Genomic DNA, 19,942 nt, shown 5'->3' with positions numbered 1-19,942 from the left:
TGTTATTTAGTTGTCACAGCAAGCCTAGGAGTCAGGTGCTATTATGTATCCTCATTTAGCAGGGACTTTCAGAATGGTCAAGTAACTTAGCCTAAATCACAGAGCTTTAAGTAGCAAAGTTAATCCCAAATGTCTGGCTCCAGAACCTGTACTTATACCCAGCAACATCAGCTCAAAGTGAAAGCGAGCTCATGACATCTTTGCAGTGCTATCACTAATATCCGAGGATCAGAATATTCATTAGATCCAATCATTTGCTTTGGCAACAGAAGGTGAACTATCTCCCAGACACCCCTGTCACCAAGCCATTCATTAGGACCATCAATTTCATAAATCTTGCTCTTGAGCAGCAAACACAAAAGGCATGTAATTTATCTTGAAGATCCACAGAGATAAAAGTTTTTAACATGAAAAGCAACTTATCCCCTTTGCCTTGCCCCCCTACCCCCACCCCCAACACCTCCAGAAATGCCTGGATGGAAGGAGAGGGCCAAGGGCCCTGGATGTGGGGATTGTTGAGAAATAACTGAACAGTGGGAGAAAAACAGACACTATGAGGGTAGGCGGGTCCTCTGAAGTGAATCCAGATCCCAGAGTGGCTGGAAAAACAGTCAGGGGCCAGCTGAGAGGCTTCCCTGAGTCACTCCCATCTCCACACACAACACCCAAGAATGACTTAGCACCAAAACACCAATAGGATTCTTTAGAGGGAGGACAGGAGGGTGAACAGAGTCAGAGTCAAGGCACTAAACTTCAGAAACAGGACCAGCAGCTTACACCCACCTCCCTCTAACTTCCAGCCTCCCCACCAAACCCACCCCCCTCTCTGGTGGCGCGGGGAGGGGCTAGAGCAAAGCAACAGTCGCCAGATGGGCTCAGCATTGGGCAAGAAGGGAAGGGCTGCAGGACAGGACAAGAGAGACCTCAAACGATGAGCTGAGAGAAGAAATGGAAGGGTCTGGAGTAGGGAAGAATAACCCCAACGTAAAAAGCTAGGACCGGGAGGGAAGCTGAGTCGGGTAAGTAGGAACAACTGGTGGCTAGAAGAGCACTGGGGGACAGGGGTGGAGGGAATAAGAGCGAAGCGAGAGACAAAGGGGCGGAGAGCTGAGAGACCCCTGGGGACTAGGAGCTGCCGGTCTGGGTTTGCTGACAGCGGGTCCCGGGGTCAGCAACCAAGGATGCCCGGAGGCGCTTTCTGCAGGTGGGGAACCGGGTGGCAGGGGACCAGGGGACCAGGGGCCTGGGCGGGGGATGACAGGGCAGCGGCGCCGGTAGCTGGAGCCGGGACTCCGGCGGGTCAATGAGGGAGGAGAAACTGCCCACCCAAAGGCTCCTAACTGGGGATCTGCTAACGGGGCGCGGGGCTGGGGCACTGGGAGGGTCTGGGGGCAGGCATCGAGAAGCTGGTCCTGCCCGGGGACAGGAGTCAGGGACGAGGAGTGCCTGGCCTCGGGCGATCGGAGACCTGCCGGGGGCCAGGGGCCGGGACCCCGGCGGACCGGTGGCGGGATCGCGAGCCAGAGAGATGGGGAGGTGGGCCGGGGTCTGCGGGCGATCGGGGCGAAAGGGGCGCGAGGACTCGGGGCCGGAGTGTGCAGCTGCAGCGGCGGGAGCCGGGGCGGCAGGGGCGGGTGACAGCGGCGGGGCCGCCACTCACCGCTCATGGTGCCGCTCCTCTGGCGGGTGCCTGCGCCGCGCCGCCGCCGCCGCGTCTGCCGCCGCCGCGCTCCACAAGGGCCGAGAGACAGCGCGCGCGCCCCGCCCGCCGCCCCGCCCCGGAAGTAGAGCTCGTCGCCGCCCAGGCCCCGCCCCCGTCCCGGAAGGTAAACACGGGCGTCCGCTGGAGCGCGAGGGCTGAGGAGGGTGGCGGCGGCCGCCGGTGAGCGGAGGTTCGGTGAGGGTGCGTTTTTCCGCCTGCTGCGCCTCACACCTCGGTGCTGGCGCCAGAGAGCAAGGCCATGAGTAAGGAGAAAACAGGGATCCTGACAGGGGTGACAATCAAGGGAAACAGAGCCGTGGACTAAACGTGGGCACGGGCAGAGGGCAATCCCGGAGGGCCTCTCTGAGGAGGCGACTTCGGGGCCCGTACCTGCGCGGTGAGAGGGAGCCGCACCGGAGGGTGAGCGAGGGGAGAGCGGGGACCCCGAGGACGCGGGAGCTCCTGCCCCGCAGGGTGGTTGGCGCTTTCCTGCCCACCTCCAGGCGGGCGAGGGAATAGAGGTCCTCGTAAGTAACCTAGCGGAGTGACACAGTCTGAATTGGTGGCAAGGCCTCACTTTTCCTGGAAGAAGAACTCATTGTAATGGGGCAGGGGAGAAAGGGCTGGTTAGGGGGCTGCTGCATTGTCCTGGCGAGAGGTAACAATGCCTGGGACTAGGTGGTGGCGGTGGAGCAGGAGAAGGTGGATGGGTCCAGTGTAAAGCCAAATGCTGCACCTGCCCAGCAATCAGGCGGCACCGTCATTGCCCCATTTTATGGGTGGGGAAAGGGATATCCAGAGAGGTCGAAGAAGTAGCCAGGTTGTTTTGTTCACATCCAGGAAAAAAAAAAAAAAAATGTCTTTTACATCACAACACAGTACACACATAAGAACATTTGAGATGCTTAACAATTCTGTAGATAATGTATTATCTTCTGATTTTTTTTTCTTTTTTTAATGCTGACAGAGACTTACTCCATTTATCCACTATAAGTCTTGATCTATAATTGAAAACACTGACTTGACGACCAAGCCCCCACTAAGAAATGGAGCCAGAATTCCAGCCCCTTTCTCTATGGCCCCAGAGCCCCCAAGGTCTTCTGCTGCTTTGCCTCTACATATATATTTACACACACACCAGGAATTTACCTCTAAGGAAACAACTCGGCAAAGGCCCAGAACTCTTTGAAGAAGGATGCTCTGCAGCATTGTTTCTAATAGAAAAAAGGTGGTGATAAGAAAAAAAGATTTGAGACTGGGGCTGTGGCTCAGTGGTAGAGCACTTGCCTGGCATACCTAAGACCCTGGGTTCAATCCCCAACACTGCCAAAAAAGAAAGAAAAAAAAAAAAAACAATTCTGAAATATTCTAAGTTACAAAGGGTGGAGAATGGAAGTGAGGAGAGTTGGTGGGGGAGTTCCCCTGCTTTGTGTCATCCTGCCCCTCTTTCATATCTGTAGCCAATGGAGGGTCAACATAAATAATTATATCTACCTCCACAACGTTTTCCATTATTAAATATTTTAGGGTTTTTTTTTTTTTTTTTTTTTTTTTAGATCCAGCAGACATTTTTCCAACTTCTACTTATCCTCACTGCTGGTAGCCGAGGGAACTTGTCCCAGGACCAGTCCTTCCTTTCTAGCTAGCATCTGTGATGCCTCAATAAACCCTTTGTTTCAGAGATTTCTCAGTGCCCATTTTGATTTAGCAGTTGGAAAGTTCCAAAGCCCAAATGCAGAATAAGCAAATCATGGCCCAGCACACAGGAATCTTATGCAGATTCCTAACTAGAAATAATAGATTTTTAAAGACTAGAAATGTAACTCTGGCCACCTCTTCGCAGGTCACCCTTTGACTTCCCCTCCCTTTCCCCAACACTCTAAATTCTAAGGAGAATATGAACCTAAATGATGACGGTATTAACAGCTAAAGCATCTTTCTTTAGACTAACAGAACCAAGAACATCTTGTGACCTTCAGATAACATCAGAATGTGTAATTTCTTATTCTTTAATTCTGTGCATCAGCTTACAAAAAGCATGTAAAGTTACAGGAACTAATCTCTGGAGATCAAGGTTGCTTGCTGTATTGGGGCAGGGAAGACATGCCTCAAATGACCAAGACCCCACCCAGCACATAGGCTTCCTAACCATTACCGCCTGCACCTCCTTTCCTTCCATATTAAAGTCCTTCTGTTACCCAACCCTGGTCTTGTACTGCTTGGGTGGACTACTGAATTTCTACCCCATCTTTGAGGACAATATGCCTGAAGACCGAGTCCCTCTTCATGGGCTGGTTGCATCTAAGATGACTGCCAGAGTGACCACTAAACAATCTCTAACTTCATTATAATAAAAAACGTGAACATTCCTCCTGCTCATTTATTTTGTATCTATAACCTGATCCCAAGAGTTGGGAAGTTGATTTGCAATTTTATCTCCCACTTCTATTCTTGGCCTAGAATAAAAGTCTCCCTCACCACTCCATGTTCAGTAATGTTGGTTCCACAGTTCTGAGGGGAAAAATGACCCAGCCACTGGAGTCAAAAATTGGCACTTTTGGGGCTGGAGTTGTGGCCTAGTGGTAGAGCACTTGCCTGGCATGTGGGAGGCCCTGGGTTCGATTCTCAGCACCGCATGTAAATAAATAAAAGATCAATTTACAAATAAAAATATATTTTAAAAAACTGGCACTTTTATGTACCTGAGTTCCCTAAGACAGACTTTTGATGGGGGCAGGTAGCCACCCCCTCCATCTTGCTTTCAGGTAGTGAGCAGACCAGCTTGGGTCCAGTAACATAAATGTGGGGAGATGCCAGTGATAATACATTAAGTGGAAAAAAAGCCCAAGCAAAGTAGTCTAGAAAGCCATGGTTACAGTCATGTCAAAATATACCTACATGTAGGGACTGTGAGAGAATGTAGAAATGGGAATCCTTGTGTTTGTTTGATGAAGTTATTTCTCCCATCTTTAAAGTTATACCTTATAGCTGTTAATTTGTTATTCCTGCTGGAGAGTTCACATGTCTGAGACCTGGAGAGCTTGGCCTCGCGGCCTGCCTCCACAGCTCCTGGAAGGCAGCACGCTCCTGCTTTGGGCAGGTGTCAAGAGGATGCTGTCTCGCATCTTCTCTAGCTCCCTGTGCCTTTCCCCTGGGGCACTAGGGCAAGGTAATTTATTAAAGTCCTCATTTATGTATGGTATAATATGAAATATGTCTGTCCCCTGTTCCTGTCACAGAGCCCCTAAAACCTTGGAAATTTCCTTAGTAGTAAAAATGTCTTTTATTACTCATGACAAGCCCCTTTTGATCACACCTGAGTATACTTTAATGTGGTAATAGAGTAGGATCCCTTGACAGCCTAAGGGTAGGGTAGCTGGTCACCAGAAACACCAGGTAATCAGAGGGTTCCAACATTCAGCCTTACCTCCCAACCTCTGGGAAGGGGCAGGGAGGATCTGCAGATTAAGCTCTATAAAACTATAATAGATTCAAGCTGTTTCCAGGCCGCACATCCCAAGAAAGCACCTTGCCCCTTTGTCTGACTCTTCATCTGTATTTTTTATAATAAACTAATAAATGAAAATAAAGTGTTTCCCTGTGTTCTGTGAGCCATCCTAGCAAATTATGAACATAAAGAGGAGGGTTGTGAAAACTCCAAATTATCATCAGTAAATCAGAAAAACAGTCTGAAACTTGATTGGCATGAAGTGGGGAGCAGTCTTGTGGGACTAAACTCTTAGCCTATGGGATCTGACATTATCTCCAGGTAGAGTTAGGGTCAGTGTCAGGATTAGGTTGATTTATAAGACTAGTTGGGGGCTGGGGATGTGGCTCAAGCGGCAGCAAGCTCGCCTGGCATGCGCGGGGCGCTGGGTTCAATCCTCAGCACCACATAAAAATAAAATAAAGGTGCTGTGTCCACCGAAAACTGAAAAATAAATATTTAAAAATTCTCTCTCTCAAAAAAAAAAAGACTAGCTGGCCCTATAACACCCACCTGGCATTTGCTGGAAGATTGCGTGGTGTGTGGGGACAAAGGCCCACACATCAGGTCCCAGAAGTGCTCTGTGTTGAATGTGAGTAGAGAAGAAAAAGTCTGTCTTCTTTCCCACTGTGCTTTACCTCTTCCACCAGCAGCCTCCCCCATGAGTCTTATTCCTCCTTCTGGGAATCAGCCTGGATGGCAAGAATCAAGAGGTTAAAGGCAACAACTCTTGTGTTTGAGAAATCTAAACTCATGGAGAGCTTGAAGTAGTGAGAAAACCTGTGAAATGCTGGAGCCGACACTCGGAGGCCACGTAACAGGAAAGAGTGTTTGCCAGACTTCAAGGGGACTAGATGACCCTGATGTCTGTGACAGTAACTGATACAAGTACTTACAAAGCACACACTTTTACAAACTGTATATATAAATGAACTTTTTTTTTTCTAGCACTGGGTAGGGATTGAACCCAGGGCACTTCACCACTGAGCTACATACCTAGCCCTTTTTACTTTTTGAGACAGGATCTCCCTAAGTTTCCAAGAGTGTCCTTGAACTTGTGAACCTCCTGGCCTTGGCTTCCCAAGTACATACTACTGTTATCCTCATTATACAGGTGGGGAAACTGAGGCTTGGTGTAGTTAAGTGCTTTTCTCCCAATTTTCCAAGGTCTGTGATATCCTAGTAAACAGCCAGGATTCAAAACCACGCAGTCTGGTTCCAGAAGCTAATTCTTTAACCATTATCCTGTATCCTCAACCCTGAAGTCCCTCACGGAAGCAGTGATGGGCCCCAAATGTGCAAAAGTTCCCTCTATTTTCCCCCATATTCCAAATGTGCACAAAAGCCACAGCCTCAAGACCTTCAGGGTCTATGCTGTGGTGCCAGTAGGCATCCTAATAATGACCAAAGGGCATGTCCCATTGTATTGCCTTTCCATAAGACCCAAAGTCCTTTGCACAAACCCCAGGAAGGGAACCCTCCCCCAGGAATGACAAAAATAGTGCAAAGTGATGTAAACTCAAATGCAATCCAATTGTTGAGAAGGGGGAAATATAGATTTTAGGCTGTCGGTTTAAACCCTGGCTCTGTCACCTCTGTAGTTTGAATGTCGTCTCCACAATTCAGATGTTGCCAATATGATAATATGGAAAAATTGGGCCATAAAGCATTGAGTAGGCCATGAAAGTGTCTCCCTCACAAAGGTGATTAAGCCCCCTATGAAAGTTCTCCCACACTGCTGAGCTAGCTTGCCCTTCCACCTTCTGCCATATGAAGACACAGCAAGGAAGCCCTCACCAGCACCTTGACCTTGGACTTGCCAGCCTCCAGAACTGTGGGAAAATGAATTATTCATAAGTTACCCAGTATTGGGCATTCTGTTATAGCAGCACAAGCAGCGACAGCCATTTACTGGCTGTGTTACTTTGCTCCATTTATATCATCATTTGTAAACTGGATGTAATTAGTGATCCATCTGCCATAGTATTTTGTGTACATTAAATGAGTTAGTCTAAATAAATAAATAAATGGGTCGGTCCAGGTAAAGCACTCAGAACAGTCCTGAGCACATCAGCAAGCCTGCTTAAGTGTTGTCTGTGATTATTATGACACGCACCCAGGTGCTCAGGACCATTTATCACAGTTTCCAGCTACACGTATTCCTGTTTGATTATATTAATGCCTGATGTCCCCATTAGGCTGGAAGCCCACAAGACCTAGAACTACCTGTGCATGCAGGTGCTGAATTAGCCTGGCTGACTGTAGGCTTCTCCTGTTCACAGAAATACCCAGGATAACCTTGCTTTCCTTTAACAATCAAGAAAAATCCAATCTGTCCTGAAATGTGTGTGTGTGTACAGGAGAGAGGTGGTCTAACCATGGAAATGTGAGTCTGAAGCAGATGCTCTTTGAGCTCCAAATTGTTTTAACTTCTGAATTTCCTCCTACTGAGAATAAAGTCAGAGGCCTGTCCCTGGCCCTAAGGGACACCAAGGAAGCTGGGTGTGTGGCATGCTTCTGATTCGCACAGCCTAGCTAAATCTACACACACATATTTCCTGCCTTTTGTCCCCTGCTCCACCTTTCACTCCCCTGAGTCCCTGAAGATGGAAAATTGGGAAAGAAAATCAACAGTTATCTTCCTCAAACCTGGCTTTGAATAAAACGTACTCTACTCGCCAGCCTGTCTCTGGAGTTTGAGTGGAGGGCACACGGGGTAAAGACTCCCCTCCCTGGTTTCAATTCAGTGAGGTCTACAGATTGCAGTACTTTTTTTTTCATTGAGTTAAGAATTTAATCATTAAACCAAGAAAGTTTCCACAGTTGAGCTCCCAACGATGAATTAGGGAAATAAATCTAACAGTTTTCAGAACTAGAAGATAAAAAGCAACTGTATCAGCAACTGACAGTCACCCCAAAGAGACCCAAAGCATCATCTTCTGACCAATGATTTTCAGAGTAGCTCTACACCAGTCGAAGGGTTAATTATCTAGTAGAAGTTGACCTTTCTGTCCCTGTGACACCTGAAGCAGCTGGCAGGCTCTTGCAATAGTCGTTAGTTTTGGTGGTGACAAGAATGGTGGCACCCTCCTCCATGGCTGGGAGTGGAAAGACATGGTCAGAATCGACCTTGGGTTTGCTCTTGACACAGTCTTGGCAGGTACATTCTTCTACCGTGTACCCCAGGCTTCTTGGAAGGATCGTGTCCTCCCTAGTCCTGCTTTTGTCCAGGTCAGCATTAGCCACATCCAGCAGAACGGAGCCTGATCACAAGAAACAGAAACATTAACCCAACCCCCTGGGGTTGTTTTCATGACAGTCCCAGCAGGGCGGGTCAGCAACTAATAGACCACAAGCCACCATACTGGGATCTAAAATATGGTTTGCTCAGGGACAGTGTCATATGCGTTTGCTTGTAACAATCACATTTAAAAATCGAGATTTCACATGTGAATCTGGTCAATTAGACTAAATTTTAGAGAACAAAATGTGGCAACATAGAAACAGCACGGAAACAATGGGCTGGAGTCAAGAGCAGCTGTCACCTTCAGGCCAGCCTTGGGCCCCTTGGGCAAAGCCACCACCTGGCCCAGAACCTGCCTTTGTTACCCACTTGACCTTTGCAGGCATTGAGGTTTTGACCTTATCTTCCCACATGAAAATGACAGAAGTTCCCATATGTTACAGCACACCAAAATCAGTCTCTGATATTTTAGAACATAGAAGTAAAGAGGCTTAAGCTTTGGTCAGCAGATAAATTTTTTTAAAAGAATCTCATAATTATGATCATATAAGAAGTCCTCTTGTAGCCAATCACACCTGTGAATGTAAGTTTTCTATTTCCCAGCATTCTACAATGTAATTTATCTTCTAAATGTCACATTTAGAGACACTTGGAAATAAGGCCGACTCCGGAAGAAAAATACTGCTTTCCCTCACTTATATGTGAAATCTAAAGAAGTTGGATACATAGAAGCAGAATAGTGGGGTACCATAGGCAGGAGCTGTTGGCCAAGAGATCTGATATTGCAGTTATGTAGGATAAATCCATCTGGAGATCTAAAGTGTAGCCTGATGACTAGTTAACCCTACTGTGTAATGCAGATTAGCTAAGAGAAGGTTTCAAGGTAACTGAGGAAATGGTCTTATGGATTTGCTTGACTAGTCATTTCACTATATATGTGTACATCCAAACATGTTGTAAACCTTAAATATACACAATTTTTATTTTATGTTGAAAAAAAAAAAAACTCATTCTTCACTTCTCCACCAGACCCCAGGAAAAAAGAAAAATCAGTAAATTGCATGAAACCATAATCTACCAATCCTACTCCACTAGAAAGCCAAATGAGATGGTGTTTTACAGATTCTGCATGGAAAATAAATGTGTAAAGAAATAGGGCAGTTGCTGCTATGTGTTTGAGAATCAGAACATGGAGAAAGGTGCTGCAGAAATATTTTTATCTTAAGAGGCCCTTAAGCAGAACATTGCTTCTCTGGGACTGGTTCTCTACAGCCTAATAAACAATTATTTTTTAAACAATTACTCAAATAATCCAGGAGAAACTGGTTATTCATTTCTAGCATTTTTCAGTAGTAAAGCAAATAACACATTTGTATTAAAAACAAGACCATGTATCTTGCCAAGTATGCTTTTCCTGATGGTAGCAGGCCTGGCCAGCAGTTTCTGATAGCAGGACATTTAATCAATGTTCTAACTTTAGTCAAAGATGTTTTCCAAGGAAGCCTGAGGACTTCAATAGAGTGACTAATTAGGGAAGAATTTCGGGGAAGGCAGACACTGTCAGGAGATCCGCAAAGAAGGTGTCAGTGCCCAAATGAAGACAGCTTGAATCTAACGTTACTGTCCACTAACACACTTGAAATAATTGGAACCGGATGAAATAGTCAATGTTATAAAAGAAAAAGAAATGAAACTTGCAGCAGCCCTTCTTGAAAGCAGACTTCAAAGACTGACCCCAAACCAACCTGTGTTTTTAAATTCATCCTTCAGTGGTTCAGAGCTCATCTTCCTTAGCAAGAACATCAGCATGAAAACTGCCAAAGAAACTGTCAAACTCAGGCCCAAACAGGTCCAGAGAATGGCATTTGTTCCTTTCACTGAATTGGTCATACCTTTATTAAAAGAATGTCAGAGAGAGAATGAGCTGATATCATAATATCACATAAGTATGAATTATTTGTCATTCAATTTCCCCAATTCATCAGCATTGATTTTTTTTTCCTGGGTACTGGGAATTGAACTCAGAGGCACTCGACCACTGAGCCACATCCCCAGCCTTATTTTGTATTTATTTAGGGACAGGGTCTCACTGAGAAGCTTAGCACCTTGCTTTTGCTGAGGCTGGCTTTGAATACGAGATCTTCCTGCCTCAGCCTCCCAAGCCACTGGGATTACAGGCATGTGCCATAGCACATAGCACCAGCATTGACTTTTAAATTCTAAATACCACTTAATTAAAAGAGTAGATGAAAATCTATGTTGCTGACTGTACTGAATAAAATTGAGTTCAGGTCTGAATAATCACTTTGTCTCCTTTCTCTTTTTGATTCAGAAAAATCTCACCATCTTCCCCATATTGTTTGTTCTCTGAAAAAAATAATCAATATAGAATACTTCAACGCATAGCTGCTGAAGCAGTCTTACTTACTTGTATTACAATAACGCTGACATGGTACAGGAGGGGTGGAACATCGAAGGTGACAAGGTTTGCAAACATGCAGCAAACTGTCAAAATATTCATTTTGGAAGCACTGCTGAGCCATCTGGAACCTGATCTCTGAGAGAAACCAGGGAACGACAAAAAGAACAGCATGAAAGGACAAGTGAAATAGACTCAAGAATGTCCCAGCGAATATAGAGACAGCAGCTAGAATATCAAGGGAAACAAAAACAAAACTCGACATCACTCCATTGGTCCTTCTGGGGGCCGTCAGCACTGTGGCTAAGGATTTGAATACCACCTTTAATTCACATTTCTAAGTTTGAGGCTGGGTGGGGTAAATGGAATGTAAATATCATGGCAAACAGTATCTGAAACAGAAACTGCTTATTTTTAGAGGAAGTTTCCCTAGCAGGTGACAGTTGCAAGATGTAGTCAAGCCTGGGGCATCGAGCAGAAAGTTCAATAATCATCTCTGCATCATCTATTTATGAGCTGTACTATGGGATAAGCCCCAGGGAGAAACAAGACTAAATAGGTAACAACTTAAAATCTAACAGGGAAGATAGAAATATACTTAGATAACCACAGGTACAGTAATAACTGACAGAATGTGAGAGACGGAAGGACAAGTCAAAGTCAAACACTACCACCAGGTTCTGGATGTATGAACAATAATTGCACTGTGCTGACACAAATAGGGAAAGCAAGAGAGTTGAAGAGAAGGTAGGCTCAGAGTATTTTATTGTTACCATTACAAATAATCCACTAGGTATGTGGCTCACACCCATTAACCCAGCTACTTAGGAGGCTCAGGCTAGAGAATCACAAGTTTGAGGCCAGCCTTGACAACTCAGTGAGACCCTGTCTCAAAAATAAAGAGGGGTAGTACTTAGGGATGTAGCTCAGTGGTAGAGTGTTTACTTAGCATGTACAAGACCCTGGGTTCAATCCGCAGCACTGAAAAAATAAAATAAAAATAATAATCCATGTCCCATTGCTGAAATTTTAGAAAATACAAATAAGCAGATAGAAAAAACCATCCACGGTCCAAGCATCTAAATATTATCTTTGGCATATCCTAGGGTTGCAGACAGGCTGCTAATGTGTTCTATTTGACCAGTCCCTGATAGATATCCTTCTAGAGGCATTCTGCATAAATGGATGTATGGATGGACGGACGGATGGACAGACAGACAGACTTACTCTTTGCATTTTCCTTGAAACAAATTAAATCACTTGAGTTTGCTGAATGAGACACCCATGTAGAGGGGTCTTGTGATCCATCAGAAACACGGGACTCAATTAAAATTTGAGGAAACAAACTCCAAATTCAGTATAGTGATTCTGGGGTGATTGGAGAGAGGAGAATTCAAAAGAGGCTTCATTGTTAAGTATTGATTAAGTTTTATTTATTAAACTTAAGAGTAAATACATTGATATTTGTTTTTCCTCTTTTGATGTAGTTTTGTTATCCTTTACAGGTTTTTATGTTTTAAGAATGGTGCATAATACATGTTAAAATTATGGTAATGAAATAAAATGTGGACATTAAAAGCAACACATTTTTTAATGCAGGATTTGAGCCTAGAAAAAAGTTTGAACTAAGATATTGATCAAAACCCCAAATTCTAATCTCTCTCTGCTTCCTTGATGCCATGTCTTAAGCTGCTTTCCTCTGCCACATTCTTCTGCCATGAAGTTTTGTCTCTGCTCAGGCCCAGAGCAGTAGAATCAGCCATCTATGGAATGAGACCTCTGAAACTGTAAACCCAAAATAATTTTTCCTTCTCTATATTGTTCTTATTGGGTCTTTGATCACAGCGATGAAAAAGTTGACTTAAAACACAAATTGGTGCTGAGAAACGGGGGTCATTGCTGTGACTAACAGGACCATGGGGCTTTTGAGAATTTGTGGAGAAATTTTTGAAAAGTTAGAGATGCAAGTTGGAAAACTTTCTTTTAATTGTAAGCATAGCTTAATGGGTGATTCTGGTGGAAGTTCAAAAGACAGGAATGCAAATAGGACTGTGGACAGTAAAGACGGCTCCTGAGGTTTCAGAAGAGAAGGAAGACTCTACTGGAAATTGGACTAGAGGCCATTTGTGTTGGTTCTCACTAAGAAGCTGTCTACATTTTGCCTATGTCCTTAGACTTCCTGTGAGGCTCATTTTAAAGATGTTGGACTAATTAATCTGGTGGAGGAATTTTCAAGGAAGCACAGCCTTTGTAGGGGTGGCATGGGTATGGCTAGCAACTTTTAGCCAAGTTAACTGAGACAATCAGGAACAGAAAGAAAAACAGAGTCAAATAAGTTTTGCCATTTGACAAAAAAAATGCAAGTAAAACTGGGACTAAGGAAGGAGTGGTATTGAAGACATTGTAATCACTAAAGAGAGTTTCCCCAGAAATAATAGGAAAGTTGGCTTGCAGGCAACTCAAGAATTGGTAAGACCACACCCATCTCAGGCTCAAGAATGTAAAAGAAAAAATCCCTTTTGAGAAGGACTATGAGGGCCCCTGGCTTACATAAGGTTGGCTAGGAAATTTCACCCTGCTCAGCCACCCAGATACTCACAGGCTACTGCAACCAGAGTTCCTAGGGGCTTGGCTACTGTTCAAGATGGTGGCATAGACATGGGGCGCTGATTCTTCAGGAATGCAAAATTCTGGAGTTAGAGTGTTATGGAGGCTTCCACTGAGATTTCAAAGGGGGGCCTGGGAGGCCAGGTAAAGTACAACAGTGTCAGAGTCCCTGCAGACTGCCCCTGAGAGAGCAATACATGAAGAAGTGAGAAGGAAGCCAAAGCTGCAGTGGAGATCCCTGAGACTGAGAGATCCTGTGGAATGTCTGCAGAGAAAAGCTGCAGGAATCGAGCATAAATAATCCAAAAGAGAGAGACCATATGGGCTGCAACCAGCTAGATCATAAGCACAGAGCTACACAAACCCTTGGAGAGACCATCAGGAGGCCATGTGCCCCAAATGCTGGACATGGAGCTACAAGACTTGTTTGCTCAGCTGGTTTTCAGTCTTGCTTTGGTCACATTCCTTCTTTCTATGTCCCAAATTTTCCCTTTTGGAATGGAAATATGCCTATGTCTATTGAGTATATGTAACTTGCTTTTGGTTTTTACAGGGACCCACATTGAGTCTCAGAGGAGACTTTGAACTTGAACTTAACCCTAGAAGTGTTAAGACTATTAACACTAGGGGCTTGGCTACTGTTCAAGATGGTGGCATAATGTAAAATACTTTTAGTCCATTTGGAAATGGACTAAAAGTATTTTACATTATGAAATAGACATGAACTTTTGGGAGCTATGGGCAGAATGTTATGGTTTAGATGGAAGGTGCCCCTCAAAAGCTCATGTGAGAGGTTGCAAGAAAGTTTACAGGTGAAATGATATTGTTAAGAGCCTAAACCTAATCAGTATATTAATCCACTTGAATGGATTAACTGGGTGACAGCTGTAGGCAAGTAGGGTGTGGCTGGAGGAGGTGGGTCATATCTTGGGATTTATATTTGTACAAGGGCTCCTGTGGGAAGCTCCGTCCCCATTGTGGTGATGTGAAGAAGGGGTGGGATGGTGAAGAAGTGGGGCCTGCTGGGAGGTCCTTGAGTCAAGGAGGCCTGGAAGGGATTGGGTAGTTCTGCCTTCAGACCCTGAGCAGATGCCAGCCCCATGCTCTTAGACCTCCGGAACTGTGAGCTACATGGATGTGTTGTCTTTATGAATTATACATCCTTGGGTGTTTTGTTACAGCAATAAACTAGACGAATGCCCTCAGGTTTGTTGGTTAGCTCCATCACTGATTCTGTGGGGAAACCCTGCAATCCTTCCAACAAGGAGGCGCACCCCCCAAAAGGGGGGACCCCACCCCTAGGGGAGGCCAAGCTGAACCAGGTGGCATGACAACAGTCTCACTTTGCCGTGATGCACAGCAGGACTGGATTCTCCAGAACTGACTGCAGCTCTCCAGAGGTGAAAGGCCTTTGGGCAAGTTTGAATGCATCTACTCAAACCACCCGTGAACTCACCATTCCAAATAACTTAATTGGCTGCATAATTGGGCACCAACGCACCAATATCAATGAGATCCACCAGATGTCCAGGGCCCAGATCAAAATTGCCAATGCAGTAGAAGGCTCTTCTGGAAGGCAGGTTACTGTCACTGGCTCTGCTGCCAGAAATAATCTGGCCCAGTATCTAATCAATGGCCAGGCTTTCCTCTGAGAAGGGCATGGGGTGCAGCTAGAAGAGTGTAGGACTTATAACCCCTCTCTGCTGTTTTCCCCTGATCCAACTGTGTAATTTCTGGTCAGTGATTCCAGGTTTTAAATAATTTGTGTTCAGTTTCTACACTTTATCATCTCCTAAGAATTTAAAAATCACATTCTCTGTTCATCTGTAAATGCTGGAATCTATATTTAGTTTTATAAGCTTTTCCCTGTTTTTACTTTTGTAAAGTTTTTTGGCTCATGGATTTTATTTCTGTTTCTCAATAAGAAATCTAAGAGTGGAATGTTAATAAATTTCAGTTTAGTTCTGTAATGTCAAGAATTTAAGATTAAAAAGGATTGGTTAAAAAAAAAAAAAGGCAAGGGGCTGAGGTTGTGGCTCAGTGATAGAGCGCTCGCCTCGCACGTGCAAGACCCTGGATTCAATCCTCAGCACCTCATAAAAATAAATAAGTGAAATAAAGGTATTGTGTCCAACTAAAACTAAAAAGTATTTTTTATTTTTTATTATTTTTTTTTAATATTTATTTTTTAGTTTTCAGCGGACACAACATCTTTCTTTGTATGTGGTGCTGAGGATCGAACCCGGACCGCACGCATGCCAGGTGAGCGCACTACCGCTTGAGCCACATCTCCAGCCCCTAAAAGTATTTTTTAAAAAGGCAAAAGCTGTAGAAACCAAAAGTTTACAGTTCAGCTCACCTTGAAGAAGATGATATTATGGTAAATTTCTCTTACATGCTCAACTTCCTGCATGTAAAATGGCTGAAGATTTGGGCAGAGGAAGTGACAAAATACGAACAGGAATTAAGGATAACTCAAAGTGAATTTCATCATCAAGCAGAAATTACCAGACTTTTGCTAGAGGGAATCAGCAGTACACATGTCCATCCCCTCCACTGTCTGACTCTGTAGAGGCCCAGATGATCTACTATGCTCAGTGTTACCAGTAGATGTTAGACCTCCAGCAACGACTGGGAACGTTTCCATCCAGTTATCTTGCTAACAACAATCAGACTTCTGGGGCACCTATGCCATCTTCTTTAGCAAATGCAGTTGATTCTTCTGCTATGGCTTCAACAACTGGCCTAGTAATCACCTCTCCCTCCAACCTCAATGGCCTTAAGGAGAGAAGTGGCAGCAGGAAGCCCAGAGTCCTCTATGATTATGATGAATTATCAGTTCTGGCAGATAAAGTGATCACTGTGTTCAGTGTCGTTGGAGGCTCACACCCAGAGGGGGGACCCCATCTCTAGAGAAGGAGGGTCATCCCCATCCCCTGAGAGGGGGCACCCCATCCCTAGGAGAGGGGAATCCCATCCATAGAGAAGGGACATCCCTCAAGAGGGGGACTCCATCCCTAGAGGAGGGGGACACCATCCCTACAGGATGGAAACCTGGGGCACCCCCTGAGAGCGGGACTCCATCCCTAGAAGAGGGGGACCCTATCTGTAGAAGAGGGGCACCCCTCAAGAACAGGACTCCATCCCTAGGGGATGGAAACCTGGGGAATACCTCGAGATGGGGACCCCATCCCTAAGGGAGGGGCACCCCAACTTCTAAAGGAGGGGCACTCCCTGAGAGGGTACCCTATCCCAAAAGGAGTAGGGCCACCCCCATCCCCTAGCAGGGGCACACCCACCAAGAGGGGGTACCCCATCCCTACAGGAGGAGGGGTGCCCCCATCCCCTAGAGGAGGGGCACCTGCTGAGAGGGGGACCCCATCACTAGAGGATGGGGACCTGGAGTATCCCTCAAGAGGGGGAGACCATCCCTAAAGAATGGCACCCCAACTTCTAAAGGAGGGGCACTCCCTGAGAGGGTACCCTATCCCTAGAGGTTTAGGGGCACCCCCATCCCTAGAGGAGAGGCAACTCCTGAGAGGAGGACCCCATCCCTAGAGGGTGGGGACCTGGGGTACCCCTTGAGAAGGGGACCCCATCCTTAAAGGAGGGGCACCCCAACTTCTAGCAAAGGTGCACCCCCAAGAGAGGGACCCCATTTCTAGAGGAGGAGGGGCACCTGCCCTCATCCTTGCCCTTTCTAGCATAAGTTAGACTTAGTTTGGGTTGCTAGTCCAAAAGTAAAAATGAAGTCCGTAGCCATATCAACCATGTTAACTGATGTCTCCATGAAGCCTGAGATGTCAACCATGGGCAGGCCTGGGTAAGCCAGGCCTCCTATTGGTCCTCAAGGTGGAATAATTCTGATCATCCCCCAGGACAGGCGAAAGTATGGAGAAGCAAAGCGTTGGAGATGGCACACCAAGGACCCTTTCCTTAAGAAATGATGTAAAAACTGGAGTAAAAAAAAAAAAAAGGAATTTACTGGCTTTATCCCTTTCAGTCCAATGGTAGAATCAGATTTAGGGGATCCAGTTAATCCATCTGGTTTCTCTCATTTGGCTCAGCAATATCATCTCAGGGTCTTGGCTCCATTTTCATGAGCACAAGAAAGCTGCAGCACCCCCAGACCTCACATACTACTTCTTTCATCTAAACTCTCTCAGAATTAATCTCATCTGTCCCATGGTTTTAAACATGTTAACTCCAAAGCCTGTGTATCCAACCCCAACCTGACCCCTGAAATCCAGACCCATGTATCAGCTGTCTGCTTGAAATCTCCATATCAAAGTTTACTATGTTAAAGGACAGTTGGATTCTCCAAAAGGAGGATGAATTTATCAAACCTATGTGAATACCAAATTCCTTTTCCCCATGGGTCCCCTATGAACATTTAGGAACCTAAGTTTTGTGGAACATGACTTGGGAAAAATTAATTATCTCCATGATTCTCTCTAGTTCTCAAAGATTGTGATTTGGGGACTAAGCCGGATAATAATAAAACAGAAACAGCAAGATATTCATGTGAAGATTTTTTATTCTCAAGTATCATGAGAGAGGGCGTTGATGTCACCACATCCCCATAAGTGTGCTGAGCCTGACCTTGCCTAACATGAAAAGAACAGAGAACCCAGACTCAGAAAAACAGTACGGAGCTTCACCCCTCACTCACAGCTCCAACAAAGCAAAGCAGCCAGGCCTGAAACTTCTGAAGCCATTAGTTGTCCCACCTAAATACCAATCAGAGGAGACTCTGCAAAGAATAGTGATGTTGGGTTGGCACTCACCGAGCATTGCAATGAGAACACGCAAAACAGGGTAAACTATGGGCGTATTCAAAGCAGCTGAGGCAAGAGGTGAGGAAGATTAGGTGTTTGGAAACAGTGATAATCCTGGGCCATGAAGATCTCCAATGAGAGATGTTGTCAGGCCGGAGTTGAACAGACATTTGCTAGGCAGATATACTCCCAGAGGTACTGTCTCTATAAGTGGCAGCCAGGTTTCTGGAAGCATCTTTTGTGAATCAGGCACACATGTCTGAGACCACCCCACACCCCTTTCATAAGTCTTTATTTATTGTTACTATTTGGGTTAGTGCTTGATAAAAGTGACTCCTTTTGGATTCTGACGACCTGCACAGTAGCTTATTCTAGAAGGAAAATTTCATCCAACTAAAAGATTCTTTTTCCAAAATTACCAATCTACAGGCAAGTTTTCAGACGAGAACACCTCTACCTTTAACCTCAATCTAAGAGTTCACAATTTCTTCTCAAGACCTTAGTAGAATTTTCACTTGGAATGGGACAGCCAGACCTGAAGTCCATCAGGGTTCTCTAGAGGAGCAACAGAATGAATATAGGGTGCTCCTGAACTTATAATGGGGTTTTGTCCTGTGAAACCCACCAAGAGTTGAAGATCTCATAATACACATAAGCCACCACACATCCCAGCTGGGTGACAGCCCCACTGCAGTGGTGGCTGTTTTCCCTCCTGATTGAGTGACTAACTGGGGCTGCATGAGAGAGACCAAAATTCAAAGTATGGTATCAGTTTCCACCATTATAAGATTGAAAAATCCTAAGTCCAACCATCATAAGTGAGGTTCTGTCTTTATGTAGAGAAAGAGATTAGAAGCAACTGAATCCAGTGATTATAAAGGCTGAGAAGTTTCAAGATTTGTAGCCAGCAAGCTGGAGTCCCCAGAGAGTCGATGGGTAAGTTCTAGCCCCAGAATCCTGACTTGAGACCCAAGAAGAGCTGATGTTTCAGATTGAGGCTGAAAGACCAAAGTCTCAGCTCAGGCAGGTGGGAGGAGCCCTTTATTGCCTTCAACTGATTGGCCAAGGTCTATCACATTAGGCAGAACAGTCTGCTCTCTTCCGACTCCTAAAGCAAATGTTAATCTCATCCAAAAATGTCCTCAAAGACACACACAGAACCAAGTTTGACCTAGTATCTGAGTCACCCCATGGCTCAGTCAAGTAGATACATAAATTAAAGCACCACAAAGCCCTTGACCACACATCCACCCCTGCCTTCCCTTGATGTCTTTGAATAAATAACCTCTGTGCTGTATCAACTTGGTTCCTCTGGAAACTGTGTGTCTCAGAATCTCCATCCCTGTATGGTTTCAGGGTGGGCAGAAAGGATATTGTTCAAAGTTACTGACTTAAACGGTAATCACTTCTTTAAAAACACCTTCTCAGCAGCATCTAGACTGGATCCCTCAGGTCATAACAGCTGTCCCCAGTAACATGCTTTTCCTCTCCCCCTGAGCCCAAGGCAGGACTGTGCTTCCCATGAAGTTACAGGTGGATGTGCACTTGCTTTTGATCAAGGAAATTCAAACAGAAGAGACGCATGTCACCTGAAGGCAGAAGCTTGTAGAGCCACGGTCTCTTTGCCTTGGTCTCGGTGACTGTGAATGCTCCACGTGGGGACATCTCTGTGGGCCTGGATTCCAATGGGAGGGTGATGTGGACA

At 45.2% G+C, this 19,942-nt stretch overlaps 2 protein-coding genes and 2 long non-coding RNA genes across 4 annotated transcripts in view; 2 read left to right on the top strand and 2 right to left on the bottom strand.

Moving 5' to 3' along the window:
* Window positions 1-1,725, bottom strand: part of Snx29 (sorting nexin 29) — a 385,059-nt gene extending 383,334 nt beyond the window's left edge. Inside the window, exon 1 of the mRNA XM_027940802.3 lies at window positions 1,661-1,725. Coding sequence (XP_027796603.2) covers window positions 1,661-1,667 — 7 coding nt within the window. The 5' untranslated portion in view covers window positions 1,668-1,725. The remainder of the gene's footprint in view (window positions 1-1,660) is intronic.
* LOC114097047 (uncharacterized) overlaps window positions 761-19,942 on the top strand; it is a 48,771-nt gene continuing 29,589 nt past the window's right edge. The window contains exon 1 of the long non-coding RNA XR_003583537.2: window positions 761-1,019. This is a non-coding gene — a long non-coding RNA (uncharacterized lncRNA). The remainder of the gene's footprint in view (window positions 1,020-19,942) is intronic.
* On the top strand, window positions 1,847-5,292 carry LOC114097046 (uncharacterized). Its single transcript, XR_003583536.2, has 2 exons — window positions 1,847-1,965; window positions 3,259-5,292. It is a non-coding gene; the product is annotated as an uncharacterized lncRNA (long non-coding RNA).
* Window positions 7,959-11,131, bottom strand: Tnfrsf17 (TNF receptor superfamily member 17). The gene is made up of 3 exons (XM_027940804.3): window positions 10,862-11,131; window positions 10,179-10,325; window positions 7,959-8,452 (listed from the first exon to the last, which is right to left on the bottom strand). The coding sequence occupies exons 1-3, from the start codon at window positions 11,115-11,117 to the stop codon at window positions 8,175-8,177; spliced, it is 681 nt and encodes a 226-aa protein (XP_027796605.2). The 5' UTR covers window positions 11,118-11,131; the 3' UTR covers window positions 7,959-8,174.

This window comes from Marmota flaviventris, chromosome 19 (genome assembly GCF_047511675.1).
Source record: "Marmota flaviventris isolate mMarFla1 chromosome 19, mMarFla1.hap1, whole genome shotgun sequence".
NCBI classification, from domain to species: Eukaryota; Metazoa; Chordata; class Mammalia; order Rodentia; family Sciuridae; genus Marmota; species Marmota flaviventris.
This window is presented reverse-complemented; position numbering and strand designations above follow the sequence as displayed.